This window comes from Ammodytes marinus (assembly GCF_949987685.1).
Source record: "Ammodytes marinus genome assembly, chromosome: 8".
Taxonomy (NCBI): domain Eukaryota; kingdom Metazoa; phylum Chordata; class Actinopteri; order Uranoscopiformes; family Ammodytidae; genus Ammodytes; species Ammodytes marinus.
The window spans coordinates 15,204,125-15,216,284 of record NC_137212.1 but is presented as its reverse complement, the minus strand read 5'-3'; the positions used below and the strand labels follow the sequence as shown (position 1 = coordinate 15,216,284).

The 12,160-nt window shown below is 39.3% G+C and overlaps 1 protein-coding gene across 1 annotated transcript; it reads left to right on the top strand.

Annotated features, from left to right (window-relative positions):
- Nucleotides 1–319: 319 nt before the first annotated feature.
- LOC307254589 (uncharacterized protein) lies at nucleotides 320–11,133 on the top strand. The gene is made up of 19 exons (XM_080033028.1): nucleotides 320–450; nucleotides 3,113–3,603; nucleotides 3,738–3,815; nucleotides 4,176–4,253; nucleotides 4,385–4,462; nucleotides 4,706–4,778; nucleotides 4,918–5,021; nucleotides 5,112–5,381; nucleotides 5,497–5,590; nucleotides 5,780–5,847; nucleotides 5,965–6,183; nucleotides 6,335–6,400; nucleotides 6,493–6,642; nucleotides 6,810–6,869; nucleotides 7,003–7,086; nucleotides 8,243–8,338; nucleotides 8,479–8,607; nucleotides 9,013–9,123; nucleotides 9,381–11,133. The coding sequence occupies exons 2-19, from the start codon at nucleotides 3,532–3,534 to the stop codon at nucleotides 11,046–11,048; spliced, it is 3,498 nt and encodes a 1,165-aa protein (XP_079889154.1). The 5' UTR covers nucleotides 320–450; nucleotides 3,113–3,531; the 3' UTR covers nucleotides 11,049–11,133.
- The last annotated feature ends 1,027 nt before the right edge of the window (nucleotides 11,134–12,160 follow it).

The following is a 12,160-nucleotide window of genomic DNA, read 5'->3' as shown; positions in this document are numbered from 1 at the left end:
TCTCCAAGCGTAAACAACAATGTACCTCGTTTGCTGCTGAGCGTCATGACTTCCTGGACTGAACCATTTTGCGCTTTTCTGAAGGGGTGTTTACAGCTGTCCGCTTTTTTGGAATACATTAGTTCACTAAACTAATACGCTAAGCTTGCATTCAGATCGATATTCATCATGACATGTAGTTATGTTATTAAACCATTTGAACAAAAAAGAAAAAAAACTTAAAAACAAAAATCTAAACTTGCCCCTCTCTGCCTTGGCTCCCCCCCTAGACTGTCTCCCTTTCCCCCTCAGTCGGTCTGTCCTCCATACCTGCGATTTACGTCACTCCAGGTGGATTCTTACTGTGAGAGACGGACAACAATTTCCCCACACTTTTGCTTGGATTTTGCTGCATTGTTTTTCCCGTATTTTCTGGAGTTTGAAGGTTTACTGCATAGACCTGTTTCAACGGTAAGACCAGTTAATATGTTGTTTGTTTGTTTGTTTTTTCACCTAACGTTTTCACCAACCAGTGATGTTTGCATGTGTGTGTGAGAACACGGCCATTGTTTCATGCAACTAGACCCAGTATAACAGGAGAGACGGTAGTTTAGAGTTGATACCAAACTCTTTTATTTTCCCTGCCTCAAAAGTATGAGTATTCGATTGTGACAGCCATCAAATATTTTAATATCTCCGCCGTATCTTTTCATTTCACGGTCTTAATACAATGCTGGAAAGTGTAGGCCTACTCCACACTTGGCTGATTTAACCATGGGGGAGGGGAGTTAGCAGAAAGATACTAAAGTAGACAAAAGAAATGAAGAACAGTGGGGGGAGGAGGCAGGCAGCTAGCTAGCTGCCTGCCTCATGAAGGAGGAGGACAGTTCATTTTTGGAGTCAAATTGTGACTATTTACATTGTTGTAAGACTGAAGCACCAACTGTCACACACAGCCAGCCTACATAACGTAGGAAATACAGTAATACTCTTTACTTAAGGCTATAATATATAAAGTCATATGTATATTTTATTGTAGCCTATATATTACGTTATATAACATATAGGCTACGAATATATATTTATATTTTAATTTTTTAGGTCCATAATGTTCACAAAGTATGTCAAAGTGAAGAAATAACAGCCAGGTAATGTAGGTAAAGTTGTACTGAAACAAAAAATAATAAACACCATAGTGTGTGTGTGTGTGTGTGTGTGTGTGTGTGTGTGTGTTATTTCACCCACTTTGTGGGAGCTTGGGGGTCCCTGTTGGTATAGCCATCATAAAATCTGCACCCCCCACCCCCCCACTCCGATTTGGGTTTGTTGCCTCAGAGCAACACTGTGCTATGAGGGTACAAAATCACCAAGGTTTGCTATAATACACAGGCCCCCCCACTCAGATTTGGGTTTGTTGCCTCAGAGCAACACTGTGCTATGAGGGTACAAAATCACCAAGGTTTGCTATAATACACAGGATAATTGGAATATAGAAAAACAAGCAAAATGTGCATCAAAATAGTGTGAGTGTGTGTGTGTGTGTGTGTGTGTGTGTGTGTGTGTGTGTGTGTGTGTGTGTGTGTGTGTGTGTGTAATCAGTTCCAATCTAACACAATCAGTTTACATAACCTTTAGTGGTTGTTCATGTTCAGATAATCTGTGTTTTTGTCATGTGTGTTGTTTGTTTGTCTTTGTCAGCTTCATGTCTTTGTGATGTTTGTCTGTATCCGTCTGCTTCATGTTTACCAAAAGTTTGCTAAAGAAAACACAAACAAACACAACTGAGAGTTTTGTGGGTGGCGTTGTGTGTGTTGTCTAGTTGTCTATATCTGTGTGTGAGTTGTGAATGTGTTTGTGTTGTGCGTGTGTGTGTGTGTGTGGCTGGGTGAGCCGGTGTTTGTGTTGTGAGTGTGTGTGTGCTGTGAGAATGGGTGTGTGTGTTGTGTATATCTGTGTGTGAGAGTTGTTAGTGTGGATGTGTTGGGTAGTGTGTGTGTTTGTGTTGTGAGGGGGTCATCCCCGTGTGTGTGCAATATATTTTCGGCCACTAATGGGATTTGGGGGGGCGCTGTTTTCCCCACCCTGTCTAAACAGCTACAGTATAATCTCAATCTTACATGTTGTGAGTGTGTGTGTGCTGTGAGAATGGGTGTGTGTGTTGTGTATATCTGTGTGTGAAAGTTGTTAGTGTGGATGTGTTGGGTTGTGTGTATCTGTTATGTGTGGGTGTGTGTGTTTCTGTTGTGAGGGGGTCATCCCTATGTTCCCACAGACATTGGCGATTAGGTTCTGGCATCACAGCTGGAATAGGTTAGAATAGGAGTGACACACACACACACACACACAACTATTCTCTATTATGTAGTTACATTACTTAGACATGTGGGACCATCAGGCTGTGGGAACATAAACACACTCCTGTAGTAGTAATAGTAAAGTAAAAAACATTGATTATCATCAAAATGATGTATGAGAGCACATTGCTTCACTTAGTGATATTGCTGAACAAAAGTTGTCTAACTGCATATTGTTGCCCTCAGGCAACGAACAGAAAAACACAGTTTTAGTATATAAATAAAAACAAAATTAGTCTGTAAACAATCAAACATATGTCTTTACATACTTGTGCACATGCCCATAATTTTTAACTATACAATTATTGCAATCAAAAGACATTTAGCAGGGATATTCATCTTGCCAAGTAGAGGCGCTGTGTCCCATGCAACTTCGGTTCCTAGAAAACTGCTGCAACCCCAGATAAAATGCCACACCCACTTTTGCCCCTCATTTCATTGGACAGAGACATGTCAGGTGATATTATAAATACGTTTTGGGGTTTTTTCAATTAAAGGGCCTGTGTGATGACTAAAATAGAGGTTTGTTGCCTCAGGGCAACGCCATGCCATAGAGGGTTAGCTTGTTCATTTACATGAAGGAGGAGGACACTTCTTCCTTGGAGTCAAAGAGTGACATGAAATGGCCATTGTCATGCATCGCGTTAACTTTTTGCAATGGAACTCTGTTTTTGTATAATAATTTTGCATTTTCGAGGTTTTTTTTCAAAAACATTTCTTGCATTATTCGGAAGAACACTTTTTTTCCCTATGTAATCAAATATACCTTGTTTTTTCAGATTCCCACTGAGGCGTCAGAGAACACATCATCTTCACACATCATCTACATTTCATTGTCCTTCATCACAAATTTAGTTTAATATATAAACATACCATACATTAAAACCTCCATACACACACACACACACACACACACACACACACACACACACACACACACACACACACACACACACACACACACACACACACACACACACACACACACACACACACACACACACACACACACACACACACACACACACACACACACACACACACACACATCTTGAGGACACCAAACAGTTTGTATTACTCCTTTTGATTGTTTCATTTTTTCAAATTACATTTCTAGGAATACACTTCATTGTGTTTGTGATCTAACTGTTTCTTGAGGTCTTTTTTTAAGTTTACAGACAGCCAGACCTACAGGCACATGCCGCGGAAGGGGAAGCGTTGCCGGATTGCCAAGGAGCGATGGACCGTGATTTATCCAAACAGCCAGGAGGTAAAAATACATAGCTGTACACTACATGTCAGAATACACTATTGATCGTTAAAAAAAATTGGCACCCATTTCGATTAATACTTGCTAAGCACTGACTGTATAGAGTCACTAAATAATCTTTGATTTTCTTTTAGACCGCCCAGCCGGAGATGCAGCCAACAGCCACCGGATCAGGGGAGGATCCCTCACCTGTACAGTCAGCGCCAAAGACGGTATATTGACACTACTTGCATGCATTTTCTCCTATTAATTCACTTATTGTAATGCAAAATTGTCAGTTTCCTTATTTCATTAGGTTCATCAGATGACCAAATATTATATTCTCGTTCATCAACAATTAAAACGCACTGCATGTACAGTAAAGTTGTACAGTACTTAATATATCAGCATAAAACATAACCTAAAGGACACTGATGAAGTATTTTTGAGTCTCACTGTATCTTCTATTTTAGTTCATCTGTTATATTGATAGCTTTTTACTTAAGTCTAATGTTTGTTTTTTTGCCCTTTTTGGTTAATAATTGCTAACCACTGACTATAGAGTCACTAAATAATAATTGATTTTCTTTCAGACTGCCCAGCCGGAGAAGCAGCCAACAGCCGCCGGATCAGGAGAGGATCCCTCAACTGCAAAGTCGGCTCCCAAGACGGTATATTGACACTACTTGCATGTATTTTCTAATATTAATTCACTTATTGTAATGCAAAATTGTCAGTTTCCTACATTCATAAGGTTCATCAGATGACCAAATATTATATTCTCGTTCATCAACAATTAAAGGTAGAGATGTTCCCACCATTGGTCTTGTCCTGGGAGGAAGATGACTACCCCTCACCAGCAGTGTCTGCGCTGGAGACGGTATATTTACACTAATTACACTAATCCATTCATCCCCAATTGACACATAAAGCATTTACATTACAGTTACAGTTAGCATAAAAGATAATTCAAGCACGCTGATGAAGTAAATCTTTTTTAGTCTTTGAATGAAATTGAACTACACAGTAAATCTCACATTTACTTTGATTTTAGTGCATTCGTATTACATATTGATTGCGTTATAGTAAAGTAAAATTATTTTTGTTTACCTTTAATTGACAGATGCTGCGCTCTGAGGCCGTTCAACAGGACTTTCAAGATGTTGAACGCCAGCAACCCGCAAGCTTTCAGCCATGTAAGTGCTCACCTCAAATTTACACATTGTTGCATGTTCTCGAAGCAATTAACCCCCCCCCCCCCCCCCACACACACACACACACACACATTTTATGGTAAATTATTAGTTAATTATTACTTTTGTTTTTGATTAATAGGTCGTGGCAGAGGTCGACGCCATCGTGTTAATAACTGGGACCGTTCCACCCTTACTGGCAAGCCTCACAAGTTGATTCCCCCAGAAGAGGATCCAGATAAAAAGGTATTGTTGTGGTCACATTTCTGCTGATAGACTTTTTTTGTCTATGACTTTTGCTGTAATTTATTCTATTTACTCTCCTTTTTGTTGTAGTTTGTCCTTATCGTTGGTGATTCGCATCTTCGAGCGATAGCAGATGGTTACATCAATATGCCAGTCGGAGGAATGTCGTTTGGCATCATGTCCACGCCGGGAGCAAATGCATCTCAGCTGACGACCGAGTTGCTCCACGCCGACATACAGAGAACACCTGACGTGATCTGCCTGTTAGCACCAAGCAACGACCTATCAACGCCGAACATGGACCAGGCAAAAGCATCCTTTGCCAGACTTCTAAAAGCTGCTTCCAGTCGCTGTCCTAAGGTAATGTGTAGTGTATATTCACTTTTGGGTCATTTCATTGAGAATAATGGATATTTGAAAGACTGACAATTAGTGAAGAATATCTTGTGTAATGAATAACTATTGTTTCTTGTAGGTTTTCATCCTCGACTTCCCCCCGCGCTTGTGCTCTCCTCTTGAACCCCAAGAATTCCTACGACAATCATTGCGACAAGTGGCTGCACTTCATGGTCAGTACATTTTTATGTGGAAATTCTAACTAGTATGTTTTGATGTAACCTGTTTCCATTAATTGCATTATACCACAATGCCTCTCACTTATTTAAATTGTATACTATTAAACTATGATATTGTATTAGACTTTCAATGTTATTCTGTTAAATGTCTTTTTCTATAATCATTTACATTTTTTCTTAAAGGTGTTCCATACCACTCTGTCACTGATTCCTTTCCTTTGAGGAGACGTGAGCTGTGGAGTCATGATGGGGTAAAACATATGTTCTTACATGTCACATGTAAATATTGTCTCCACAGTTCTTTGTAATAACACAGGCAGATCATATTGAGAATATAATTCAGTAAATGTTTTATCTAATTTTCACAGATCCACTTGAGTGATGTCGAGGGTATGGGAATCCTCACCCAGTTGATGTGGAATCATTCTTATCGTCACTTGGATTCATCGCAGCCAGTGCCCGAGGTCTCTCCACGGAGGTCCCCGCCGGTTAGAAGATATTCCACTAGAATCGTGGTGACTGGAGAGGTCGTTCGTCCACGTGCACTTGACCCTTTAAAAGTGACATATGTCGGCCGCAATAACAAGGTGAAAGTCATACATTGTTTGAGACGAAGGAGTTTTAATATTCAACTATAATGCTTCAGACTATATAAAAAGAGCTTCATATTTAGATTTATAGATTACCTGGTCAAAGCTATATTTGTTTAATACAACTTGTTCTACTTGTCTTTTAAAGAGGAGCCAGCTCTGGGAAGAGGACACTTCCTGGGATTCTGCGGAGGAGGATGTCGTCCAGCAGCAGGTCTGTTTTACTTATATTGTAAAATTCCTCAGCTATGACTAATAAGCCCTATTGCTGACATGACATGTATTGTTTCTGCTTTTATTTTATAGGACTTTGTTCCACCTTTGGTGCTGAGGGCGTGCTCTGTGGTCTTGAACCCTGTGTGGTTTGACGCTCAGAGGTTGGTGTGGATGGAGAAACTGGTGCCATCCTGCCTAGACACCCCCGTGGCTTTCACTGCTGTGCCAAAAGGCTTTAAGGTATTTTGCATTTTTAAAATTTTACCTTTTTGTGAAGGCCTGTTAATTTCAAAAAGGCCCCATCAATCTTTAAATGTGAAATAGTAGAGACAATTTCATGTATAAGACATTTGACAGGTATGAAATATTGTGTTTCCTTGATTTATGCCACGCATTCCTTAATATAGAAACTGAAGCTGGAATGTCCAACCAAACCAGTTTTCTCCAAGAAGAATCGCTGGAAGAAGGTTTGTGTTTTTATTTTCTATTTGTTAAATTGTTTTTGGGAGAAATGGATGGCAACATTTAGCACATTTTCATATTTAATAAAACCTAGATAATGTTTTGCTAATGTTGCTATTTGCAATGAATGTTTTTTAGGCAAGGAGAAAACGCACATCTCCTGGGGCATCAGTTATGAAGGACCTAGCTGGAAAACCAACACCTATGGATACCACAGTTTCAGTACGTATAAACAATGTAATATGCATGTTCACACAAGGGATGCAATCACACACTTTTAATTAAAATATTTGCTGTTATAGTTTGAGAATTACACATCTACCTAAGTCTGAGTTGTTTCTAGAGGGCCCTTTTTCAGGGTTCCTACGCATGATGACACATCATGTCTGGTTTAGGTGGAAATCCACAGCTGACAGACAAGTCCCATCCATCTGAAAAAGCCAAAGGCCAATATTCTGTCCTAGGAGTTCTGTCCTAACGGCAAAAGAATTGTCTTCTTGAGATGGAGATTTATTGACGTCCAAGCATTGTTTCTTTTATTGTAAAACTATGGAATAAAAACCAAACGTATAATTACTAATGAGCCAAATATCCACATTTCCATAAAAACATATTAGCCTGCACACATGCAGTTTGAGCTAGCTTAAATTACACAGAGAAAAATAATTACCTAGGCTGACACAAAATAATATCTTGACAACTGTTAAATAATTGCCTACATATTCACGTAACTGTTAATGAAGATATCTGCCTACAATAACCAAAGGAAAACATTAAAAACTTTAAAAAAACACTATCTCTGTTTCGCTACAAGGCGTCGCCATTGCACCACAAATAGTGTAGTGCAACCTAACAAAGCAGTCTCAATATAAATATATAGACATCTCCATTTCTTAAACTGAACACCCACTGTAATTTACTTTGGGTGGCTTAAAACAAAAATTAAGTCCCTCCTGTAGTCTTTGAGATGCTATATTCAGTAATGATTGGAATATAAATGTAGTTTATTGGAAAATACACTGTAGACTGAAGTTGTCCTCAACAGAAATTCACTTCACAGAATTTGCATTGCATGCAAGCATAAAGAGTAAATAGATAATGAGAGGTTATTATTAAAGATGGCTCTGAATTAGTCAGCCACTTCCTCTGTATGAAATTACAGAATATACCCATAATGATACCAAATCCTTTCAAATGTCTTTATGGAACAGCCCAAAATATGTAGAACAACATATATTTAGGTCTATTTAAGAATGCATGACTCATTTAAAATCGTAATTTGTGTAAATTGAGTAGACATAAACATGTTTCATGTTGGGTTTAATAAGAGATGTGCTGTTTCACTTTTTTAATTGCTTATATGCATTTTTTTTTAAAGGAGGAAACAGCGATCATTGTGGAGAATCCATTCCAGTGCCTTCCAGAGGAGATTAATGATTCCTCCATTCACCAGCCACTGGAGTGTACCAGACAGGTATTTGACATGCACACATAATTTGAAACTGTCATTTTAACAATAGTTAACACTTTTTTCATGTTGGGTTTAATAAGAAAAGCAATGTTTAATTTCGTAAAGTGCTTTATGCAATTACCTTTATTTTATTTTTTTTAAAGGAGAAAGCAGCAAGTGGTGTGGGGGATCACTCGCATTGCCATCCAGGGTTAGCTTTTGTGACGAAGGAGGTCAATGCAACTTCATATGACATGCCACTGGAATGCAGCTCTAAAGAATTTACAAGACAGGTAATTGACATGCACCCTGTATAGAGAGACAATGTGAAACAACACTGCGTGACAAAACACTTCAGCATTCATTAGACACCACAACCTTCTTCCATTAATCCACAGTACAATCAGTTTGGGTGGCTTGAAATGCTAAAGTAACTCCCTCCTGTAGTCTTTGAGCTGCTATATTCACTGTATATATCTACTAATTTCAAATGTTTTTATGGAACAGCCCAAAATATGTAGAACAACAAATATTTAGGCAGATGTTGATTTTTACCCCCACTTCTATTTAAGAATACATGACTAATTTAAAATTGTTATTTGTGTAAATTGAGTATACATAAACATGTGTCATGTTGGGTTTAATAAAAAATGTGCTGTTTCATTTTTTTAAGTGCATATATGAATTTTTTTTTAAAGGAGGAAGCAGCTATTATTGTGCAGGATCCATTCCACTGCCTTCCTGAGGTGATCAATGCATCTTCCTTTGACCAGCCACTGGAGATTAGCTCTATGGAATATACCAGACAGGTATTTGACATGCACACTAAATGCAGACATAATGTGACACTGACATTTTAACAATAGCAATCATTGCTCATTTATTTTCAAAATATGTGTTAATGTAATAATGAGACATTTCCTATCTTATGGCATATTAATCAAAATATGATATAATATTTCAAAAATATATTTATATATATCAAATATATTATTGTATTATTAAAAGTCAAATGTTTATACAAAATAACTACAATGACCAACATACTTTCCATCTTGTTTTTCAGGATTATGCCATTGCTCCAAGTCAGCGCATTCAGTCCGTGAGAGCAAGTCATTCCCAGGGAGATGCGAGGTACATGGGTTCTCAGAACACACAGTGCACCTGCATGGCGCTCACATTTCTGCTTTACCACAACGAGGGTTCCCATTTCGATAGAAAAACTCTTGACAGAGTGCTTCATCAAGGAAATACAGTCTATCGAAAAGTGATACAGCAGCTTAAATTAGATAAAACATATCAACAGGAACTGTTGACAATAGAAGAGATGCCAAAATCTATCTTAATAGGCAAAACTGTATACAGCGTACACATGAACATGTCTGATCTGCGAGTTGGTTACCTGGCACTTGAAGAAGGCAGTCCACGAAGACACAGAGGATTGTCCCTTGCTACACAACTGGGGTGCCTATCACAAGATATAAGCCATGCTGTCCTAATAGTTACTCCTGAATGCTTCGCATTGTTCCGCGACACTTCAGGACGCTATGGATTATTCGATTCCCACTCAAGATGTGAAAGAGGCTTTCCACATCCTACGGGAACTGCAATTATGATGACTTTCTCTGACCTGGGTGACATGGTTGGCCACTTCAAGGAGCTGTTTCAAGACCATGGCCCTACTGCAAGCTATGAGTTAATGCCTGTTTCCTTTGAACAAGATAACAGTCAGACATCTGGACCATCAGCACATGTGCCACTAATGGGTCCTACAATAGCATTTCCCGGACAACAACACTGTGTGGAAGCAAACATCCCAATAGATATAACTGATGATGGACCACCAAAGAACCTAGATGTTTCAAAACTAAACAAACAAAGGAAAAAAAGAGCTTTGGCTAGAGCAAAGACATGTCACAAAAACCAAGTACCACCTGGAGACAATGACCAGAGAATCACTCGAGAAAGACAACATGAAACACTGCAATATAGAAAGAATGTTGAAATCCGGCTGAGGAAATTACAGGCCATGAAAACCAAATATGCAAATGAACGTCAACACAGAGAAGAAAAGAAGAAGTACGTCACCAGAAGATACAAGAACAATTTGGATTTTCAAAGCAAACATAAAAAATACATGAGCGACATGTACAGAACCAATCCAGTTGTAAAGAACAAAAAGATAAAATACATGAGCGACATGTACAGAAACAATCCAGTTGTAAAGAACAAAAAGATAAAATACATGAGCGACATGTACAGAAACAATCCAGTTGTAAAGAACAAAAAGATAAGATACACAACAGACAGGAACAGAACCAATCCAGTTGTACAGAAGAAAAGGAAAAAATACATGAGGGACATCTACAGAACCAATCCAGTTGTAAAGAACAAAAAGATAAGATACACGACAGACAGGAACAGAACCAATCCAGTTGTACAGAAGAAAAGGAAAAAATACATGAGGGACATCTACAGAACCAATCCAGTTGTAAAGAACAAAAAGCTAAAATACATGAGTGACATGTACAGAAGTGATACTGCAGTTAGGAGCAAAAAAATCAAGTCATTGTTGGATAAATATCACCACAACCCAGACTTCAGACTGCGTCATATACAGCGCTGCACCAGGGACAAAAAGAATAGCCTTGCTGCAAATGCTTTACTTCATATTCGTCACAAGATGCAGTGTGCCTTGAGAATAAAGTGGAAATACAGTATCTCACAAAAGTGAGTACACCCCTCACATTTCTTCAAATATTTCATTATATCTTTCCATGCGACAACACTGAATAAATTACACTTTGATACAATGTCAAGTAGTCAGTGTACAGCTTGTATAACAGTGTAAATTTACTGTCCCCTCAAAATAACTCGACACACAGCCATTAATGTCTAAACTGTTGGCAACAAAAGTGAGTACACCCCTAAGAAAAAATGTCCAAATTGGGCCCAAAGTGTCAATATTTAGTTTAGCCATCATTATTTTCTAGCACTACCTTAACCCTCATGGGCATGTAGTTCACTAGAGCTTCACAGGTTGCAACTGGAACCCTCTTCTACCCATTCATGACGACATCAAGGAGCTGGTGGATATTAGAGTCCTTGCGCTCCTCCATCTCCCGTTTGAGGATGCCCCAAAGATGCTCAATAGGGTTTAAGACTGGAGACATGCTTGGCCAGTCCATAACCTTTACCCTCAGCTTCTTTAGCAAGCCAGTGGTCGTTCGGAGGGGTGTTTGGGGTCGTTATCATGTTGCAGTACTGCCCTGCGGCCCAGTTTATGAAGGGAGGGGATCATGCTCTGCTTCAGTATGTCACAGTACATGTTAGAATTCAATGAACTGTAGATCCCCAGTGCTGGCAGCACTCATGCAGCCCCAGACCATGACACTCCAACCACCATGCTTGACTCTAGGCAAGACACGCTTGTCTTTGTACTCCTCACCTGTTTGCCGCTCCACACTCTTAACACCATCTGAACCAAATAAATGTATTTTGGTCTCATCAGACCACAGGACATGGTTACAGTAATCCATGTCCGTAGTCTGTTTGTCTTCAGCAAACTTTTTGTGGGGTTTCTTGTGCATCATCTTTAGAATAGGCTTCCTTCTGGGACGACAGCCATGCAGACCAGTATGATGCAGAGTGCGGCGTATGGTCTGAGCACTGACATGTTGACCCCCCACCCCTTCAAGCCCTTCAGCAATGCTGGCAGCACTCATACGTCTATTTTCCAAAGCCAACCTCTGTGTACGACGCTGACCACGTGCACTCAACCTTCGTAAACTGGGCCGCAGGGTGGTATTGCAACATGATAACGACCCCAAACACACCTCCAAGACG

Excerpts from the sequence above, each read along its gene's own strand:
- LOC307254589 (XM_080033028.1), top strand. The coding sequence starts at position 3,532 with ATGCCGCGGAAGGGGAAGCGTTGCCGGATTGCCAAGGAGCGATGGACC. Across the intron at positions 5,848-5,964 it reads AGCTGTGGAGTCATGATGGG|ATCCACTTGAGTGATGTCGA; the intron begins GTAAAACATATG and ends TAATTTTCACAG. Across the intron at positions 6,643-6,809 it reads CTGTGCCAAAAGGCTTTAAG|AAACTGAAGCTGGAATGTCC; the intron begins GTATTTTGCATT and ends TCCTTAATATAG.